Raw genomic sequence first — 22,046 nt, 5'->3', positions numbered from 1 at the left:
CAAAAAAAAAAAAAAAAAAACAAATGAGGTAAAGAAGGGCTGAGGATTGAGGAAGGTTCCTGATACCGACCTTTGGCTTCCACATGCATGCACACATATGGACACATATGAATACATCTACACGCATAGAAATCCCTTCTTGAGAGTAACTTTCTTGAAGGAGGTGGACACTATCCTGTATTAGTCTGAGAGCAGATGAAGATTAGAAATCGGTGACAATTGGCTCTGTTAAAGAAACACTAGTAGTGAAGGCAGCTAAGAGTTTTGCTTAAGAAAAAGACATTTATGACAGATGGGATGGGGCTAGTGAAACATGTAAAACAGAAGAAAGCAGAGCATCAAGAGCCCCACCTGGGGACACTGTCAGGAGCCCAACATGGTTAGGAGGATGCAAAAAGAACTTTGATTCACCTGTTTCAATTGTTGCCTCTGGCTGCTAACCCAGCCTCTAGCCGCCACACAATCTAACCGAGGCCTAGACTGTTTGCAGGCTCTGAGACTTACTGCTGAATAAGCTCACCCTTTCTTGTTCTTTCTGAGCTCTGGGCTGGTTCAATTCAGATGTTCTCAAACTCCTCTCCCAGCTGACTTATTCAATCTGGCCTTTCTCTCTTGGCACTGAATTGCTGTTTGGCCTCAAACTCCAGCAATCTGCTCTAATCTCCTGCTCCTTCTCATTCTCTGGCTCATTCAGTCTTCACCTGAGTCTAGCTTGTTCTTTCTCTGTAACCTGTTTCTCTATTACTATCTCAGCAAAACTGCCTCCTCCTTTTTTCCATTGCCCCTTAAGTAGTCTCCCTTTCCTCTTTCTTTTCGTGAGAATTGAGCATATCCTATTCTGTCAAATCTTTCTCTGATTTGTCGCCACTTCTGCCACTCAATTAAACATCACTTTCAAACTTTGGGTGCTTCCTTCTACAAACTAACTTTACCTTCATTGTTTGGGATTAAAGGCGTGCACTATCACCTCTAGATCTAAGCTTTTCTTTACCTGAAACTTGCTCTATACCAGGCTGGCTTTGAACTCAGATCTTCTTGCCTCTGTCTCCTGGATTAAAGTAGTGTTTGTATTCCAGCCAGATCACATAGGCCTACAAAATATTTAGATGTGATCTCTTAGCAGACAGATCACACAGACCTAGAAGACCTTTGGATGTGATCTCTTGCCAGAATAGCCATGTTCTGAATTAAAAGTCCTGTACAGGAGGAGGCATGGCTCCTCCTATGAACAGGGAAGGTGTCCAGAAGATATACACCTCTGTACATGCACATCTTGGGGACTGAGTAAGTGCTTGTGCATGCTAAGATGAGAAGGAAGCAAGCAGTGAAGGGAAGAAAGATGGATGACTGAATGTAATCCTGATCTTCACAGGAACCACGATCATCTCGCAGAAAGAATGACAAAGGCATGCACAAGGACGAGTTTTAGATAGCTGCAGGAGAAAGCAGGAAATCAACCATGATGGATGAGCTGATGACTTGCAGCGGTCAGGAAAGCCATATGCCACTCATTTGCAGAGGCACCAAGCCCCCACCTGTTTCATATCTAAAAAGACACAGTGCCTTGACATTAGCAGTCAGTGACTAGACTGGTTCAGAATTGGAAACTCAGCAAACCTGAAACTCGGCAATTCCAGTTGAACAAAGGTACAAGGTAAACAGAGGAAATGAAACTGACAGCGAACCAAAGGTAGTGACTTTTGAAAGATGCCAAGGATGCTATCCCTGGAAACAGAAAGAAAGGATCCAGGGTCAGAAGTGAACTCAGAGAGGAATGGAGGCGGGGAGCAGTAACAGCTGCCTCCCACACCCTGCCCACCTTCTCCTCTGCTTTTCTGCTCATCTCTAAACTACTTTGGGCTGACTTTTCCATGGCCTTACTGTCTCCTGTCACTCATTTATATAACTTATGAGTTCCCCAGTGCTAAATTCAATTGATGTCCTTAGACTATTCCATACTTTCTTTAGCATCAGTCCACCACCTAGCCATACCTCTCTCCATAGATGGTTCAACCTGACCACTTAGCTTTCTGGGAACATTGACTCTGGCTCAGACCACCGCTCAGCCTACAGTGACTACCCAGCTTGCCTCCTTATGGTCCCCATTTCATGAAGAACACAGGATGTTCAGTGAAACTTGGAGTTCAGATAAACAATGAATAATCTTTAATACGAGCGTGTCTCACGCAAAATCTGGATTTATTTGGCAATCCTATCCTCCACCCCCATCAACACATGTCGGTTCAGCACCTCACCCATTCCTTAATGTCAGACTCAAATGCCATCTTCATCATGAAGAAGTTTGTCCCGACTCCTTCCAAAGAGTAGCCAGCCCTTCCTTCATTCAACCATCAAACACAGGCTCTGCTGAGTGCTGAGGTGAAAACTGTGAAGGCAACATCCATATGTCCAGGAGCCTCAGGCTAGAGAGAGCCACAGGAATGAGGGGAGTGCCATGTGAGCAGAAGAGGTAGACGTCTTCCTCAGCTCACATAGTGGGCACTGCCCTGTGGGTACCTGCGTTACGACCACTTCTGGAAAAAGGCAGCACGGCACCTGAAACTAACAGCCGTCAGCAACTAAAGTATTTGCTGAATGAACGGAAGTCTTTCAAAAATTACTCCGAAGAGGCGGCTGGGGAGAGAGAGCACTTGCAGTGTGAAGACTGAAGTTTGGGTCCCTAGAACCTGAGGAACAGCGGGGCAGATGTGATGGCCTCCTGTAATCCCAGCACTTGGGAAGCAGACAGGGGCCCCAGGACAAGCTGGCTAGACAAGCTGGAACTCAGTGAGAGCCTGGCCTCAATAAATAGAGGAAGGCAATCAAGAGAAGCCTGACTTAGCTTTGGGCTCCCACATAAAAACACACAAAGTACTTGTACACATGCACAGACAGACACAGTACTTGTACCCTCACATACAAATTACTTGAGATGACTATGTTTTCTTAAACTCCCCCTCTCTCAACCTCTGGCTTGGTTGGACAAACCCCACTTGGCCAGCTTTTTTTTAAATACACTTATTATTTGAAAAACATGGATGTCTTCGGTGTAATGGAAACAGCGATAGCCCCGGGAATGACCACTAACTCGATGGACTTGGAAGGTTAAAACAGTCTCCGGATTGTCCAAGCACCAAGCCACTCACCACGCGCTGAGCCGCTATGAGGGCCGCTAGAGTGCTTCGCCCTGACGCTCCTGGGGCGCAGAAGGACAGCTGGACTTGGCTCCCCTTGATGGTGATGCCATCTGCCACCTGCTGAACCTCTTCGGCATGCTCCGCAGTGCTATATTCAACCACTGCAAAGCAACTGTCTTGACCGCCTTCATCCTGTGCAAGCTGATACCACACAGCACATTAAAAAGAGATTCTGAAATTGGTTCATGAATATTTGTTTACAGTCATCATTTCCAAACTCCAACAGCTCAGCCCTCAAGCCTGCACTAGGGACAATTATTTTACACTTCTTCAACTTCTCTAGACACGGTTGCTCCTGAAGTCAAGGACTTCCAACCCAACTTTTTTATTTTCTAATTTAACAGTCATTAGTCTCCTACTTACTAAGAAATATATATACACACAATTATTAATAAGACAGTTAAGTAATTACATTAAAACTGTCTTCACAACAAGTCACCAGATTCATGGAGAATGAAACACCGATAATCTGCCTACACACCATGGAAAAATGCTGTTGTCACAAGCAGACAGACAGAAGGAGTCCCAGCCAACTTGTATTTCAATATACTAAGCAAATCCCAGGAATCCGCTCAAGCATCTTTCAGGCCTAGGTTTCATGCTCCGTCACCTGCAGCACACAGCCTTCGGTTTCTACATCGGGCTATCGAGCTGCTGCACGGGATCCTGGGTTTATTTCTGTCACCCACCTGCAGGAGTGTACAGGACGACAGTAAAGTCCGGCTCTACAGACTCGACCGAAGAGCAGAGGGAAGAAGGAATACATCACCACACGGTTCCAAGATTCAAGCACATCTGAGTGATCTTAACAAATATGCTTACACCCCAAGGTGATAGATGCGAGAAAATCAAGCTTGCGTCTTTAAGAAGCCCTGGGATGTGGATTTTGTATCTCTTTTAAGTTTCTGTTATTTTGAAGCATTTCAATATAAGCTAAGAGCCACTCAGGGGAACAGCAGCAAACAGCATCCACCACTGTACAGCCGGACAAGGTGAAGCAAGGTTCCTGCCGATTTGTGGGTTCATAATTCATATCTATGGTGTGATGAGTGGCTTTGCTCCTCACACTTGCTCCAAAGGCCTCAGAGAATTAAGAAATGACACAGGATGATAGCACTGTATAACTCTCAGGAGTCAATAATATGAGCACATCATAGACCAATCTGCTTCGAATAACTGAGCAAAGGGTGGGTCAAAGGTTTGGCACAAAATATTCTAATTTTATACAAGTCTTAGATGGTTTCTTTAATGCTTTACTGGGATGGAAGGAGCAAAGATGGAAGGAAAAAGCAGGAGGGGGCCATTCATACTACATTCTGAAAGACGCCTACCGATGCCTAGCTCACTCACGTGTAGCAGCTGAAAAGGACAGTCCTGTAGACAGTGGGACCAGACTGGAGCTCACCAGCAGACAGTGGAGTCACCCACCAGTAGAGAAGTTGATATCAAGGCATACAATTCGAGTTAGCTAGGAAGACCTAAGTTCAGGAGATCCTCCGTCACGATTAACAATCCACTGTATTACTCAAATTCTGAGGGTAATCCGCCGCCTGACGGCTGGCTCTCGGCTCCCCCTACCCCCACCCCCCGTGTATGCACACACAGCACCGTGCTGGGCACCACAACCACACAGACCTTTATCTGTCCATCTGAACACACACTTTGTGTGTCCATTGTGCATTGTGCATAAACGTGCCAACTCCAAAAGTTCACCGCAAGATAAGAATTTGGCACCTGTTGGGTTAGAGGAGGGGGGTTAAGAAAGGAAACATGGGGGCTGGAGAGATAGCTCAGAGGTTAAGAGCACTGGCTGCTTTCCAGAGGTCCTGAGGAGTTCGATTCCCAGCAACCACTTTAACTCACAACCATCTATAGTGAGATCGGGGCCCTCTTCTGGTATGTAGGTGTACATGAAGATAGAGCACTCATATGCATAATAGATAAATCTTTTTTTAAAAGATAGGAAACATGGAAGTGAAAGGAGGGGACAAAAGGAGGAAATGAAGGGAATGGAGAGAGAACTGGCCTGTTGTCATCAGAAAGCTGCAGGGTGAGGCGTCACACACACACACACGTGTCTCCGTACAGTTATTAGGAGGCTTGGAAGTGCTCGCCAGTGTGGCCACTCTCACCCTCCATGACCCCGTGCACACAGAAGCAGGCATTCGCCTTAGCCATCACCCAGGTTTTCTATCCTCCAGGAAGTCACTCTTGAGAGAGGATCTGCAGCTATCTGTTCTCTCGTCGTGCCCATCTACAACACTGTGAAGCACTGAGACACAGCGCTCTACTCTCTACGCTTCTGGTATACCTGGCGCTAGCCCAGAGACAGTGGCGAACATGACTGAGGGAGAGAAATGGGCTAATGGATGAATGGCTGGACAGAATGGAAAGGCAGAATGGGAAGGTAGGAGTTTGGCCCATGAACAGAAGGGAATTGACTTAAAATTTCCTCAGAGTCCTCGTTATGGACTGCAGCAGAATCAAAATCACCACTGTGAGAGTCTCACGGACACGGCAGCTTAACGGGATGTAGCTACAGACGTCGATTAGCTAAGGACGCAGCCATTTTTAAATCTCTCAAACCGGCTCTTAGAAAGACATACCTGGCAGAACACAGGTTTATGGACACTGGAAAAAAGCTGCAAGAGCTCTTCTGAATCCCTGTAGTCACTGGGGAGTTTGTCTATACAAAGGCACTTGGAATGGATGAGCTCCGAGGCCAAGAGATTAACATCCATCCACTGTGCAAACAGCGCCGACGCGCCCAGCTGCCGGCCCAACAGCTCCAGTCTGGCCTTGGCCGCGAAGTCCTTCTTCATGTATTCCACAAACCCGTAGCCTTTGGAGTGGCCGGTCACTTCACTATAAACCAGAAAGCACCTCTCGACGTTCCCGTAAGCCCGGACAAGCTCTTCAAACTCTTCTAACGTGAAGGAGACGGGCAGGTTGGTGATGCACAGCAGGGCATCCGTGGGCTGCAGCTGCACGCTCAACTCTCGGCCTCGAAAGGAGAACTGATGGAACCTCCGGATCGCGCTCTGCGCTTGCTCCCCGTTCAGCAAGGTAACAAAAGCTGCAAGGTAGCGGAGGGAATTAAAGCAATCAGGTCGGTGTTTCCATCTTTCCCTCCTGTGACCCACAGCAAGGAATACATTTTATGCCCAAGACTCACTATATACAAAAGGACGTATCTTTTTCTGATGCAGAATTATCAGAAAATGTACTCCACTGTATGCAGTGTCCCCTCCTGACCCCTCCCCCACACATCTCACCATCTAGCCCCTGTTGGTCGGAACCTCACTGCACAGACCAGCGGACTTGAAACTCAGATGCAGCTGCCTCTGCCTCCAAACCTGACCCGCAATACATGCTTGACTTTGCTCTTGTTTAGAAACTGCTTTTCTAGTTGTGTGTGTGTGTGTGTGTGTGTGTGTGTTTGTGTTTTGCACATGTATGTGTGCAGAATCGAAGGCAGGCAGGCATGTGAGTGCACACGGTAGCCAGAGGAAGGCGTCAGTGTCCTCTACCCCTCGCCACCTAGTCCCTCTGAGGTAGACTCGTCCCTTCAGAACTCTTGATTCTTCAGCAAGGCTGCAGCCTGCCAGGCTACTGTATCCCTTCTCTACTCCTGCTCAGAGCCGGTCTTTCAGCAGCAGGTGAGACCATGCCTGGCTTGTTATGTGGGTTCCGTGATTGCTCAGAGCGCATTCTTAACCACTGTGCCATCTCTTTACCCTCTGATTTTTCTTTTTCACCCTCTGATTTTTCAATTCTTATTTACTTGTTTAAAAAAAGTTAGTTGTTTTTTTTTTTTAATGCTCAGTCTCCACTAAACTAATTTTATGGTCAGTTCCTCAAATAAAACGTTTAGTAATTATATTAGGAATTCCACCATAAGAGCCACTATATTCTGAGGAATTTTGTTTGGGATAGCATTTTCTAACACAAATCTGACCTCCTTGAGGTCAGATGTAAGAGCTTTAAGTAGCCTTTCTAAAAACCATCAATGAAGTTAAAATAAGGTTGCAAGATCCTTTCCCCCAGAAAGACCTAAAAGACTTTCATAGGAAGGGCCAGAAAAACTGAAAGTACAGTAAAAGATGCCAGGATGCCGGCAGTAAACCAGTTTCTCCACATCTTTTTCATATCATTTAAGATCAATCAAGACTGTGACGTGGCTTTGCAATGCCAACCCTCATGAGTGAGTTCCTCCCAGGACCTAGACGGTAGGAGAGCAGAACCAACTGCCACAGCTGCCCTCTGGCCACGTGTGCATTCTCTCTCTCTCACATACACACACAAATAAATCAGTGTAATTTAAAGAGAGAGCGATAATAAATCCTGATTGATTAGCTTCAAAGGAGCCATGAGTGTATATAGTGCCACATACAACTTTGATAAATAATATCAAATGAAAAGGTAACACAATTCTGATCCTGGATAAAGATTTTAACCTTTAGTCTCAAACAATTTAAAAAAGCTACCTAAGCCATTTCAGCATCAAACAATAAAATGTATATATAAAAGCATAACATAGCCTGGTTGTTGACACATGCCTAGGATCTCACACATGTGGCAGAGAGAGGAGAAGCATACCTTGAGAGCCAGCCTGGGCTTCACTGTTGAGACAGGGAAACGCTGTCTCAAACATGTGACACGTGGGTTACAAATCAATGAAATATACAGGTTCATATTTGTTAAAATTACATTTTAGGGATATGAATTTATCTGTTTTCACTGACGAATGTAAATACTTTAAGAACTTTAAAAAAAAAAGAACTTTTTAAAGAAATCCTGAGAGCTTCCAATTAGAATACCACACAGCAATCCACAAATCACAAGACAGCTGCTCTCTCAAAGTGCCTCATCTCCTTGGGGGGCACCAGTGGGGCAAGCCTCGCAAGCAGTGGAGTCGCCCAGATTCAAACTGGGTATAGTCCTATGTGGTTCAGAGCAGAGGCACAAGGGGTGAGAAAGGGAGAGTCTCACAGCGCCGAGAATTCTGACCTCCCTCGGTTGGTCTTGGTGCCCATGTAGCTCTCAGAATATGAGTATCTTACCTCAGGGTGATGCTAACATTTAAAACAACATGGTTTTCACTGTGCAAGCTCTCCAAATGCCAAGGACAACGAAACAACTAACTCATCCAACAGAAGAACCAAAACAGCCCTGCCATCCTTGTTTCGAGAATTAACTCGTGGTTTCCAATACCTTTTTATTTTAAAAGGAAAAAAAAAAGTGATTGGTTTTTACTAACTACTTTTGTTGTTGTTGTTGTTGTGGCAAAATGACCCGACAATTCACCTGCCTTAGTTAGGGCTACTTACTGCTGGTATGAAGAAACGCTAAGACTACTGACATAAGTCAGGACAGGGACTCAAACAGGGCAGAAACCTGGAGGCAGGCACTGACAGAGGCCATGGAGAAGTGCTGCTCATTGGCTCGCTCGCTCGGGCTGCTTTCTTACAGAACCCAGGACCACCGCTCCAGGGGTAGCCCCACCCACAGTGGGCTGGGCCCTTCCCTCTCCATCACTAATTGAGAAAGTGCTCTACAGGCTTGTCTGCAGCCTGAACTTATGGAGGCGTTTTCTCAACTGAGATTCCCTCCTCTCAGGTGACTTTAGCTTGTGTCAACTTGACATAAAACTAGCCAGCACAACTGACCCCTTCTCAACCTGACACATAAACATATCACTGTTAAGTCACATCTTTCTTGTTCATTGCCAAGATCGCACATTAAGAAAGACATCACAGCACAGCCTGGCAGCGATGGCACACGCCTTTAATCAAAGCACCCAGAAGGCAGAGGCAGGCAAATCTCTGAGTTCCAGGACAGCCAGGGCTACACAGAGAAACCTTGTCTCGAAAAAAATCAAAGACTAACAAACAAAAAGGCATCACAGTATAAAACATTTTACCAACTTAAAACCTCCCACTACCTTACAAATTCAAACACTTCAGAAGTTGTCTCTTAAAAAAAAAGAAATAGCCAGCCTCTTTTAAAACTCAAAATCTCCATAACACTCTAAAATCTCTTTTTTTTAAAAGTTTAAAGTCTTTCAACTAGGGGCTCCTGCAAAACTAAATACTTTCTTACTTCCAGAGGGAAGAACCGGGGCACGGTCACAGTAGGAACAAAGCAAAACCAAACATCAACAGTGTAAATAACTCAGTGTTCAACATCTGGGATTCACTCGCGATTTTCTGGGCGCCTCCAAGGGGCTTGCGTCACTTCCCTGGCTCCGCCCTCTGCAGCACACACAGCCTGTCTTCTGGGTTCCAGCTCCACTCCTCCGCTACTGCTGTCCTTGGTGGTTGGCCCATGGTACCGGCACCTCCAAAATGCTGGGTCTCCCTCCTACTGCAGCCGGGCTGCACTTTCCCCAATAGCCTCTCCTGTACTCTCTTCATGGTGCCAAGCCTCAACTTCTCTGCACGACCCTTTCAATTCTAGGCCTTCAGCTGCCACTGGGGCTGCACCTTCGCCAGTGGGGATTCCTGGCCTCTCACGGTGCCAAGCCTCAGGGGCTCTACGTAATCCCTTCACGCCTTCAAAACCAGTACCACCTGGGTGACCTTTACCCCACCAAGTCTGGCTGCCAGAACTAGGGATGGCAACCGTGGCCACCTCTGGGACACAGCTTCTGTGCACTCTCAGGAAACACCGCTCAGAAGATTTCACCTCAGTGATGCTGGTCTCTTTATCACTGCTAATTTCTCAGCCCCAGCTGACCAGCATCAACTGTCCTAGTAAAGCAAAGGTCTACTTCCATGGTTCTGGTCTCCTGCTAATCACCACTGATTGTCCAGCCCCGGCTTCTAGAACCACAGAATCTTAATTAAAAATAACAAATGCACAACGGCCCCAACAGGAACTTCACAAGCCAGGCCTCCATCATCTGCACTGCTTTTAACATTCTCATCTTCCAAGGACCCGAAAAACCGCTCACCAAGCTTTGAACACTCAATGGCTTCTCTCGCCCAAAATTCCCAAGTCCTTCCACAATCCTCCCCACTATCCTGGTGCCAATTTCTGTCTTAGGGCTTCTATTGCTGTGATGAAATACCATGACCAAAAGAAAATGGGAGGAAAAGGGTTTATTTAACTCACACTTCCATACTGTGGTCCATCACTGAAGGAATCAGGGAAGGAACTCAGGGCAGGAACCTGAAGACAGGAGCTGAGGCAGAGGCCAGCGAGGGCTGCTGCTTACTGGCTTGCTCAGCCTGCCTCTTTATCGAACCCAGGTCCACCTGCATAGGCTGTACCACCCAAAACAGGCTGGGCCCGCCCCCATCAATCACTGACTAAGAAAATGCCCTACAGGCTTGCCTGCAGTCCAGTCTTCTGAAGGCATTTTCTTTCTCAAGGTTCTCTCCTCTCAGATGACTACAGCATGTGTCAAGCTTAAAAAAAAAAAAAAGCCAGCCTCTTTTAAAACTCAAAATCTCCATAACACTCTAAAATCTCTTTTTTTAAAAAAGTTTAAAGTCTTTCAACTAGGGGCTCCTGCAAAACTAAATACTTTCTTACTTCCAGAGGGAAGAACCGGGGCACGGTCACAGTAGGAACAAAGCAAAACCAAACATCAACAGTGTAAATAACTCAGTGTTCAACATCTGGGATTCACTCGCGATCTTCTGGGCGCCTCCAAGGGGCTTGCGTCACTTCCCTGGCTTAAAGGAAAATTGGGCAGCCTGTAACCTAAGGAAAGGGAGTTTTATTTGGGCTCACATTTCGGGGGGGGGCAGTTCTGGTGGCGGGAACTTGAGGCAGCTTGTCCACAACATCCACAGTCAGGAAGCAGAGAATAACAAAAGCTGGCGTTTGGCTCACTTCCTCCTTTTCATACAGTCCAGGACCCCCGGTCATGCAATGGGCTACCTCAGTTGACTCACAGGCACGCCCACTGCAGGTTCTCTGGCTCCCGGTCCAACCAGCCAGATAGATAACACTGCTGAACTCTTTCCTAAAACACACACACAATATTTTGCTAAACACTGGCTATGTTCTGTTGAGCCCATAAAGCCATGAGCTGAGGCTGGAGGGACTGGGAATCTGAAGTCGAGGACCATCCTTTTACGTCCCGAGTCTGCACACGTGTCTGAGCACTCTTTCCCGAGTGTGCACACCTGTCCAAGCTGACCTTTCACTCTCTTTTGCCACAGCTTCCTCTGCTCAGGCTTGAGAGGAAGCAATCTCTAGGGCCCTTCCTGGGACAATACTCATGGGGACACCCAAATTCAGACACCCAGAAGCTCCAAGCCACGGAATCCCTGCTCTCACTCCACACACACACCCGCCCTAGGGCAGCCAAGTCCTTCTTATTCTAGTATACTCTCTGGGGGACAATGCTGGGATCACACCCATCTCCTTGCCCGTCTAAGGTAAGTGCTCCACACCAAGCTATAGCCCCAGCCCTCAAGTGCTATTGGTACTGGAGTACCTGTGTACACAGTGGTTTGGTCATCCTCCACGCTGTATGCTATCCCTCAAGGAAGTTCATAAACATTTCCATATGGTATGGCCATAAACGAATGCAGTTCTGAGCTCACAACTAGTACTAATGTTCAGAAAAAAAAACTTAGCAAGTTTCCCAATATGTCGAGCTAAAGGCCAAGCTATACACACAGTGTGTTCGCAGAACCCAGTGACCTTACCAGGTGGAAGCAGGCCACACCCCCGAAGAATACCTGTTAACACAGAACGTTCACGGCTAAACATCACGAGCCTCCAACTACACTGCATTCGTTCACCGGCTAAAGTCCAGGACACTAATGTTGCCCTCAGCGAGTAACCAGTGAGTCACCCTGACAGGATTTCACACCGAGGAGTTCACAGCTGGCCTGTGAGCTCAGTGTGGGAATGATTGCTGGACCCCCCTCCCCCCCCCCGTGAAGGCCCTGAGCTCAATCCCCAACACCAGGAGAAGGCAGTTCAAGCATGAGAACACAGCGCGCTTCTCTGTTCCATGACACATGCAAAATCAACACGGGACCGTGTGCTTTCGGCACAACTCTCACCTGTACGTTTATTCCTGTCCACATAGCAATACTTTAGCTCATAGTCCTGTAATAACTCATGAACCTCCTGAAAGACACAAAGCCATGAAAATGCAGTAAGTACATCAATTAGGTGAGCGGTTGCAGATGACAAGGCTTTACTGCCCCCCCCAACACACACATACACACAGTGTCACACACAGTGTCACACTGTCACGCTGCCATCTCCCCTCCACGCTGCCATCTCAGGACACACCCCATAGTCCACTCCCACTGAGCACCGACTACCCACGTGAACCTACTCTACTCGCATTCTGCTCACACTTCCACCAGATCTAGCACGGGGTGACCTGGTCACAAAAGCTGCCCAGGCTACCTAGGTTACACTGAAATCCCACCTCCGATGCTCTTCTGGGAAGCTTTTCCTGCCAAGCTCACACAGACCATGTCTTCATGTGCCAATCACAATCATGTCCTGACTTACGCCTCTCTCGAAGTATAAATATTACCTAAATTAATATACGTTAAATCATCCCATGTGCTGCGGTTTAGGCAAGAAATACACCTGTAAATGCCTGTAACAATCACGGAGAATAAACAAACATAGTTTGGCCGTACTGTGACAAGTAAAGGGTAGGTTTTTAATTTATAAATTAAATGTTTTATAAAAAAACAATTAGTGTAACAAAAACAGTGTAGGTTGAAATCTGTCTCCTCTTGATTCTTCACAGAATACAACGTATGAACTTATTTTATACGTTTGTATTTTGCCTGCATTGCTTTGCATGAGGTAGGCATTAGAACACGTACTAAAATAGATAGTCGTTGTTCTGAAGTAGCATGTAGCACTGAAAATTTCTGCACACTTCTTTTGAGACAGGGTCTCACCATGGAACTCTGACCAAGGGTTGATGTCCCCGCTGGGCACAAATCACATATTTCTTAACAGACATGAAGGACTTAAGATTATCACACAGGTGGGCATTTTAACCCCCACGCTAGAGCGGGACAGGCAACCCGTTCTGGGTAACAAATGCACGTGAGGAAGCACGGGCTAGCAGTACTGAAGCGTTTAACTCAATGAGATCTTACTGCTGCAACTGTCATCGTTCTCATCTAGCTTTTGGTGGGTAGGAGATGCCGGACTTACACAGATGAAAAATCCGAAAACCAGGGGCTACGGGGTGACTCCATGGATAAAGTGCTTGTCGGGGAACTATGGAGACCAGAGTTTGGATCCCCAGAACCCAAATAAAAGATGGGCAGGTAATCCTAGTGGAGATGGACTCCCTGGGGCAAACTGACTAGCCAGCCTAGCAAACACTGAGTTCAGCGTCTCGATAAATAGAGCAAAGGGGATCAACAAAGGCACCTGATAGCAGCTTTGGGCCTCCACATGTGTATTTGTGTGTATACATACACACACACAGAGATCAATACGCATACACATACATACGCATGCAAACTAAAAGCTCAGGAAACCCGAGCAGAAGGAACTCAAGTGCAATTAGTAACTTCTGAGTGTGGATTCAGAAAGGTCCCAGGATAACACACCCTCGTTCAGTCTCTTTCAAAAGAGAACATCACCAAGCAACCATTAACAGTTACAAAAATGACTGCCATGCTAGTTTTTCTACTTAAGAGCAATCTAGAAATGGAAGATAAAGAAGAAGACACCACACTTTAGAAGGCTTCTCTGGGGCTACAGAGATGGCTCAGAGCTCTTCCAGAGGACCCAGGTTCAATTCCCACCACCTACATGGCGCCTCCAAAGCCTGAGTAACTCCACTTCCAGAAATTCTCCTGGCCTCTGTGGGCACCAGGCACATACCTGGTGCACAGGCAGGCAGGTGGACCACCCTTAGACATAACATTTCAAACTCTAAGTTTGCCTTCGAATTCAACACAGAAGAGGAAGAAAGGTATAGGTATACCAGGCAAATTGTAGAAACATTGATCGGGTAAAAATATGACAACCATCTGTTACACAAAACAGTGAGGCTAAGCATCTGGTGTGGCTTATTAGTAAGTTTTATTGTAAGTACCTAGAAATAATAAATAAGCACACATCAGCTTTGGGAAACGGTTTGCTGAACATGGCAGTGTAGACGTTCGTGTCATTTCTCTTGGCTGTGCAGGGTTTTGTCAGACCTAAGAAAACTTCAGCTGTGGTCCTAAGGAAAATGTAACTTCTTGCACAGCACACACCTAACCAGCCAACTAACTTAGGGCTTGACGGGGGAGGCTTGATTCGAGGGATCAAGTGTATTCTTTGGGTGGTGCGCACGTTAATCTTTCATTTGGCTGCTGAGCAGCTGTCGAGAGCTAGGTAAAGAAAACCGACGCCACTCATCCTGTCATCAAGTGTCTGTAAACAAATGGCCTGCCCTCCAGTCCCTCTCACTGAGGGAATTACCGGAGGGAAAGCTTCAGGACCAAAGATGCAGTTTCCCGCTCAGAAATCTTATTTTCATACTGTCTGTACTTTTAATCACAGCAGTCCAGCACAGCTGGGACAGGGTCCTGTCTGCTAACAGGGAAGCCTTACAAGAGAGAAGGCACCAATGACCTTTCTCCCTGCCCTGGTGGTCACCCCTCACCTGTGCCTCAGCAAGGAAACCCGAGCAGAGATTTCAGACCTGACGGACAGTCCTAGGCAGTGTCTGCCAAAATTTCCCTAGCTCTGCCACGAAGAACTGAAAGACCTGAACTCAGAGCTCCCAGGAACGGAGGCTAAGGTGTGATTTTCCTCCTCTGCGCAGAAACACCACTTACAAATTCCTTACAGCAAAGGAGTGTGTCAGACTCACATTTCTGGTTGACATTAGCGTGTGCAAGCGAGATTCAATGACATCCCCTGAAGCCTCAGCAAGGATTTTTGGCAGAGCGGAAACAGCTTTGATTACAGCAGGGATGTGCTCTCCTCACCCAACCCCAGCTGCTCTGCACTCCTTCCCATGTGAGTGACATGAGCCAAAGCACAGGTTTCCTAAGCTTGCCCGTGTGACAAAACATGTAAAAAATAAAGAAAGAAGACAACAAATGTGTTGTTTTAAGTGGCAAGCAATTAGAAAACAACAATATTATCAATAAGGCAAATCTAGACAGTCCCCTTCCCCTTTTCCATAGGTGTCTCTCTGGGCAGATGGAGAGGCCCAGACAACAGGTTGGTGGACACTGACAAGTGGTTTCATGGCATGCTTTTTAAAATCACCAGGGGCCTGATGCTGAAACTTGGAACTGAGCTTCTAATGCCTGGTTTATTTCCAGGCCAGTGTTATTTTGCAAGTTATACTTTTCTAAACTATTACATTCTTATAAACACTACACATCTACTGGCCTTCATACACCGAAGGTATTTGTATGTATGCATGTATGTACGCATGTATTTTGTGTGTATGTGTGCACGTGCATATGCCACATTGTGCATGTGGAGGTCAGAAGATGACCTGACCAGAGAGGTCCTACAGGAAACTCACTTGTATGCCTGTGTGTGACACAGGGTGTCACTATACAGCCCTGCCTGACCTGAGACTTGCTGGATGGACTAGGTTGCAGCAGTCCTCCTGTCTCTGCCTCCCAAGTGTTGGGGTTCCAGGCTTGTGCCACCATGGCCAGCTGCAAGTGGTTAAATTCATAAGAAACTGAAAACATGTGTGGGAGAATGGGGTGACAGTTACCTCCTCATCCACGGGATATGTAGGTCCTGGTGAGCCACGTTCTTCCAGGAATTGGTATTACCTGAGACTAGGGTGCAGTGAGTTTGTGGCTATAGAGCTGAGCCTCTTTGCGGTCTTAGTGCATATCCTGTTAGTAAGGGGGGGCGGTGGACACAGCAACTGTGAACTTCAGTTGCCAGGTTATTCAGTGATGAGCCCAGCATTGTTAGAGGTAGTTTATGTATGTGGCTAGCATCTACCACTAGCTACCTCAGAAAAGGGGGCCTTCTATGCAGTAGAAGATGTCACTTTCTTCCTAGCTGTCAGGGTCCCCACGGAGGCACTGTACTGGTCAGTCAGCTCTCAAACCGCCTGCGACAACACCCATCCTGGAAAGCTGAGGAGAGGAACTCCTTCCTTTGGCTCACGGTTTCAGAGGGATCCCCTCGTCACAGTGGGTTAGGCTTTCAGGAACAGCTCAGCCTATGGTAATGGGAGTGTGTGGCTGAGGTTGTTCCCACCGTGGTAGAACAGGAAATAGCATGCAGCAGGAACCAAGGGCTGGACATCGTGATCCATTTCTGCCAGCAAAGCCATGTCTCAACTTCTAGTTTCCAGAACCTCTCAAAAATGTGCCACAAGTTGGGGAGCAAGTGTTAAAAAGATGAGTCTGCTGAGACATTTCAGAGGCACACCGTAGCACTAGCTCTCTCAGACAGCAAGCCTCCAGAGACACACAAATCGGTACATTAGCCTTCGTTTCTGTCCCACTGGGCATTTGTCCATCTGTGCTAATTGTATACTATAGTAAATATGGAACTTTGCAAGTCTGTAATTTGGTGGGGGGGGTAAGATCCCCCTTATTATTGTTGTCTTTAGTTTGGGGCTTTTAAGAATAAAACTAGGAATACAATTTCTGAGCAAACAATGCATGAGACTAAGACTGCTGAATTATATGGCCTGGGCATTCTAGAATTTGGAGGTTTTGCCCCCTCTAAAGCTCTTGCTGGACTCTAATTCCCACTGAGGTATTAAGGGGACAGAAACTTAATCTGATTGTGTTTGGAGGCTGACTGGGGTTATACAAGGTCATCAAGATGGAGCCCGGGCACTGAATACCCGGAGATTTGTAAGAGATGAGCAGGAATGTCCTGCACTGCTGTGAACCACTGCAGCACATCCGTCACCACACACAGGTCCTTGACCTTGGACCAGAACTGTGAAACAAGTAACTTTAGAGCTTGGCCTGACTCTGTGTTTCTTTCTTTCTCGAAAAAAAAAAAAAAAAGACTATATATAGCTTATGTTTGTCCTTAGTAGAATCTGCCAGTTTTTGAGACCTTTGAAGCCCTTGACTCATTCGCTAGCAGACTATGACTGTCACGAGCTGAGCCAACAGGAGAGCCACCTGTCACTTTATTTTTACCCATTCTGGTAGACACGCAGGTAGGCAACTGTGGTCTTCATCAGGTTCCCTGTCATGAATAATGGAATCACAGATCCTGTTATTTGTTCACTGGCTGCGAGCCCTTCCCAAACAGAAGTATCTGTTCTAGCCATCAGGCCATTTTTAAACTGGATAATTTAGTTTTTCTATTTTTTTTACATGTATTTATTTTGTGGGAATGAGAAGAAACATACCTCAGTGAACTCATGGAGGTCAGAGGACAACTTGTGGGAGTTGGTTCTCTCCTTCCCCCATGCACGACCTGGGAACTGAACTCAGGTCATCAGGCTTGGCAACAAGTGCCTTTCTCCATGGAACCATCTTGTCCATCCTTGAATCTTTCTAACTTGTAAAATATCTTTGCTTTATTTTTCTATCTGTCTTCATTTAAGGGAGTCTCTAGGCAAGGCACAGTAGCACACACACACACCTTTAATCCCATCATTCCCGGAGGAAGAGGCAGGGGATCTCTATGAGTTACATGACAGCTTAGTCTGCATAGGAGGGTTCCAGGACAGCTAAAGTTACACAATAGAGACCCTGTCCCCAAAACAACAATAATGACAGAGAGGGAGGGAAGGAGGGAGGGAGGGAGGGAGGGAGAAGAAGGGAGGGAAGGAAGAAGGGAGGGAAGGAGGGACGGAAAGAGGGAGAGAAGGAGGTAGGGAAAGGGAGAGAGTGTGTGTCACTATGTAGATGATCTCACTACGTGACTGAGTCTGGTCTCAAACCCACACTTCCTTCTGTCTCAACTTCTCAAATGCTAGGATTTAGAATTTTTTAAAATAAATTCTGGATACCAGTCCTTTGTCAAATATGATGAATTTTCCTCTAGCCTATGATATACCTTTATTTTTTAATGTCTTTCTGATGAGAAGTCCTTAATTTCCACCAGGTTCAATATGTCGTGTTTTTTTTGTTTTTTTCTGGAGAACACTTTGTGTTCTTTATCTACCCAAGGTCACAGACATCACTACTTCCTAACATTCACACTCATGTTGCGATTTACCTTCAAAGAACTGCTGTGAGTGGCATTAGGTAGGGGCCAACTTTGGGCAGAAGAATTAGCAACTCCCTCAGGATCCTTTTTCGGAAAATGTGATTCTTGGTCTCCCTGGGCTACTGCACCACATGTGAGTCAATTCTCGGATGTTCTGGTCTGCTCCACTGATCTAATCATCTACTCCTTTGTTTTTTAAAATCGGTATCACACTATCTAATTCTTGCAGATTTATAGTAAGTCTAAATCTGGTAGTGTTGGTCTAGAAACTCTTCACATCTTGGCTAGTCAAAGCTCTCCGCATTTCTGTACAAACTTTGAATCAGAACATCACCTTCCAAGAATGAGACCTACCAGGACTCTAGGTGGGATCGTTTCAAAGGCTCGTGTAGGTGTTGAAGGCTTGGTTCCCAGCTGGCTTGGCTGTCTGGAGCTGGTGAGACGCAGAGGTGGGATCCGAGTGTGGAGACAAGCGTTTGGAATGTACATCTTGCCCCTGGTCCCTTCCTGGTCCCTTCCTCTCTGTCTCTCCGCTCCTTGGCTGCCCTGAGGTGAGCGGCCTCCTCCATCATGCCCTTCTACCGTGACTCACCCTGCACCCAGAAGCAAGAAGGCAGCCAAAACCAGGCTAGACTCTCTGAAACCATGAGCCAAATCTAAGCTCTCCTGTTTTTCTCAGGGTATCTTGTCACAGCAGTGGAAGGCCTGTCTGTACAGGCAATCTGGGTAGAACTCACATCTAAATCAAGGCTGAAACTTTTTCCACTCGAGTCTTTTCACCCAGGAAATTTTTATGTAATACTGGATATGCTGGTATATAAAATTGGCACACAAGTCAGTTTCTCATCACCAACAATGAAAAATTGTGTTCCAATGTTCAAAACTTCTTTTGATACACACACACACATATATGTAATCTAAAGACGAAAGAAAATGTGAATGCTAATGCGATGGGCGTGCACATTTTTTTTATACTGAATTAAGTCTTGACTAAGTATCTCATACTGCAGGCCATGACTACAACATTCTTAGGAGTTCATGAGTGCTCTGATCTCGTAACTATCAGTGCTGAAAACATTGCTTTACACTGGGACATAGTACAAGATGGCACAAGGATGCATAGGGCCATCTTAAAAACTGTGAGACATTCTCTTCTGATTTCAACCCAAAATTCATGGCATATTTTTTTAATTTTAATTTTTTTTACAACTTATTCATCATATAGCCTGATTGAAGCCCCCTCCCTCAATTCCTCTCAGTCCCACCCTTCCTCCTTTTTCCCCTCATCCCATTCCCCTAATCCACTGAAAGGGGAGTTCTCCTCTGTAATCTGCCCATAGCTTATCAAGCCTCATCAAGACTGCCTGGATCCTCTTCCTCTGTGGCCTGGTAAGGCCACATTGTCAGGGGCAAGTGATCAAAGAGCAGGCAACCAACTGAGTTCATGACAGAGATAGCCCCTGCTCCCCAAACTCAGGGACCCACATGGAGACTAAGCTGCCAATTGGCTATATCTGAGCAGGGGGCCTAGGTCTTCTCCATGCATGCCTTGGTTGGTGCATCAGTCTCTGCAGGACCACCCTGGGCTCAGAATTTTTAGCTTTGTTAGTCTCCTTGTGGGCCTCCAGTCCCCTCTGTGTCCTTCTATTCCCTCCTTCTTCCATAAGACTCCCTGCGCTCTGCCCAAAGTTTGACCGTGAGTCTCAGCATCTGCTTTGATCCCGTCGGGTGGAGCCTTTCAGAGAACCCTCTATAGCAGGCTCCTATCCTGTCTCCTCTCTTCCACAGCCATGCATGTGTTTTAATGGAACTCAGCAGCAAGTCAAACAGCAATTCTTGGTGCGCGAGTACAAGCATGCAGGTGTGTGGGTGTGCATGTGAGTGCATGTATAGAGGCCAGAGGTTAATGTCAAACATCTTCCTCTGTCACGTCACACATACATGTGTGCACCTGCATGAGTTCATGGGTGCCACATGTTCGGGAGCCTCAGGTGACCAGAAGAGGTGTCAGACGCTCTAGAACTGGAGTTACAAACAGTCCTGAGGCACCCTTAGGGTGCTGAGAATGGAACCCAGGTCCTCTGCAAGAGTAGTAAATAGTCCTAATTTGCTGAGCTATTTTTCCAGCCCCCTCCACCCTTTTTTGTGCTGAAAAACAAAACAAAACAAAACCCAATGTGTATTCAGAACTAGCTGCTGGACTCAGCTTAGATAATCCTAATTTGGCTTCAACATTCAGAGAGCATGGCAATCAGGGGGCAGCCGAGCAAATAGCTTCCTCTCTCCTTTAGCCACATCGACCGGCAGTTTATTCTCAGCCTGTTTGATCTGGTGCTTGCTAGCCTTGACATCCGCGATGTACACAGGGGTGTTGTTTCCTCCTTCTCTGTGGCTGACTCGGTGGTCAGAGGGAACATGGTGCCGCTGTAGTGCTCAGCTTGTCTCTCCTGGGCGCGCTCTGCAGTGCAGCGGCCAGGTTGTGGGTAGCGTTTGCATCTTCCTTCTGTGGCTGTGGACGGCTCTCAGCAACACCTTCTTGGATTTCAAGGCCTTTGCTTTGGCTCTGGGAGGGAAAGGGGCTTTCTTCTTCGCTTTCAGAGCCATCCTGGGGGAAAGCCACCTTATTTATTTTAGACAGGGTTTCTCTTATTGGGGAGGGAAGCGCCACAGCGTGGGTGGGGGAGATCAGAGGACAACCTGTAGGAGTTATTTCTCTCCCACCGCGTGGAGGCTGGAGCACAGGGCATTAGGCTTCACAGCAAGTGCCTCTGCGGCCCCACTAAAACCCCTCATTGGCCTGAAACTTGGTCCACTTTGAGTCAGAGTCTCTCCCTGGAATCTGGGGCTCAGCGAGGCTGGCTAGCCAGTGAGCCTCAGGAATCTTCCTGTCTCAATTGCCCCAGCGCTGGGATGATCAGCAAATGCCACCAAGCCTGGCTTTAAGAGTGTGTGTGTGTGTGTGTGTGTGTGTGTGTGTGTGTGTGTATTTTTTAAACCTGTGTGCTAGGGATTGGTCCAGGATTTCACACCTGCATAGCAAATTTTATCGACTACCCTATCTCCCAAGTCCTGGGTTCCACGTTTGGGGTAAGAGAACCTTGTCTTGGCCTAAAGAAACACATATTTGGCATTTGTCTTAGCAGTTAGCTAAGGGGAAAGGCTGGCTGTTTACTATAGCCTAGCACTGTATGGACAGTATTTTGATTAATCCTCACAACTGCAGCAGCTGGATGTTGAAATGTAGTTTCAAGATGGGGACCTATGTTAAAGTCAGGCCTACATGTAAATGACTTGCTTAGAAGGCATGAGATGTAGCTAGGATTTTATTCTGGCTGGCAGAGCTCATAGCAAACAGTGATCCACTGCACTGCATTGCGTTTCTTAAGTGTCTTTGTAACAACAATAAACCCATGAAATCAGGAAACTCTTACTCCCATCACATTCCTAGAGCTAGCTGCATCACTGACCTGCTAGCCTTACAACAGGGACTAGGACAGGAACAGGGTCAGGATGTCCACCATGCAAATTCCTTGGGGGGCAAAACTGAAACCAAGTCACTTGGTTCTGGCAGCTAAATGTCTGGTTGTGTCACTCCCTTAAAATAAACGCCCACAGCTTATTTTGGCTGATAAACTCTTAATCATCTAGCCATGCCTACTGAAGGTCTTGGCCCGGCATTTTATTCTTACCCATTGCAGACTGTGTAATTATAGGCCATGCAGTATATGGCACATG

The 22,046-nt window shown here is 46.6% G+C and overlaps 1 protein-coding gene across 3 annotated transcripts in view; it reads right to left on the bottom strand.

The window, feature by feature from the left end:
* Raver2 (ribonucleoprotein, PTB binding 2) overlaps positions 1-22,046 on the bottom strand; it is a 75,980-nt gene that overhangs the window by 39,973 nt on the left and 13,961 nt on the right. For all 3 annotated transcript variants that reach the window (XM_060365970.1, XM_060365971.1, XM_060365969.1), the window contains exons 2-4: positions 12,227-12,293; positions 5,804-6,273; positions 3,147-3,338 (exon numbers count right to left, since the gene is read on the bottom strand). In XM_060365970.1, the coding sequence (XP_060221953.1) occupies positions 3,147-3,338; positions 5,804-6,273; positions 12,227-12,293 (729 nt within the window). The remainder of the gene's footprint in view (positions 1-3,146; positions 3,339-5,803; positions 6,274-12,226; positions 12,294-22,046) is intronic.

The sequence above is a fragment of the Meriones unguiculatus genome, chromosome 12 (genome assembly GCF_030254825.1).
Source record: "Meriones unguiculatus strain TT.TT164.6M chromosome 12, Bangor_MerUng_6.1, whole genome shotgun sequence".
NCBI classification, from domain to species: Eukaryota; Metazoa; Chordata; class Mammalia; order Rodentia; family Muridae; genus Meriones; species Meriones unguiculatus.
This window is presented reverse-complemented; position numbering and strand designations above follow the sequence as displayed.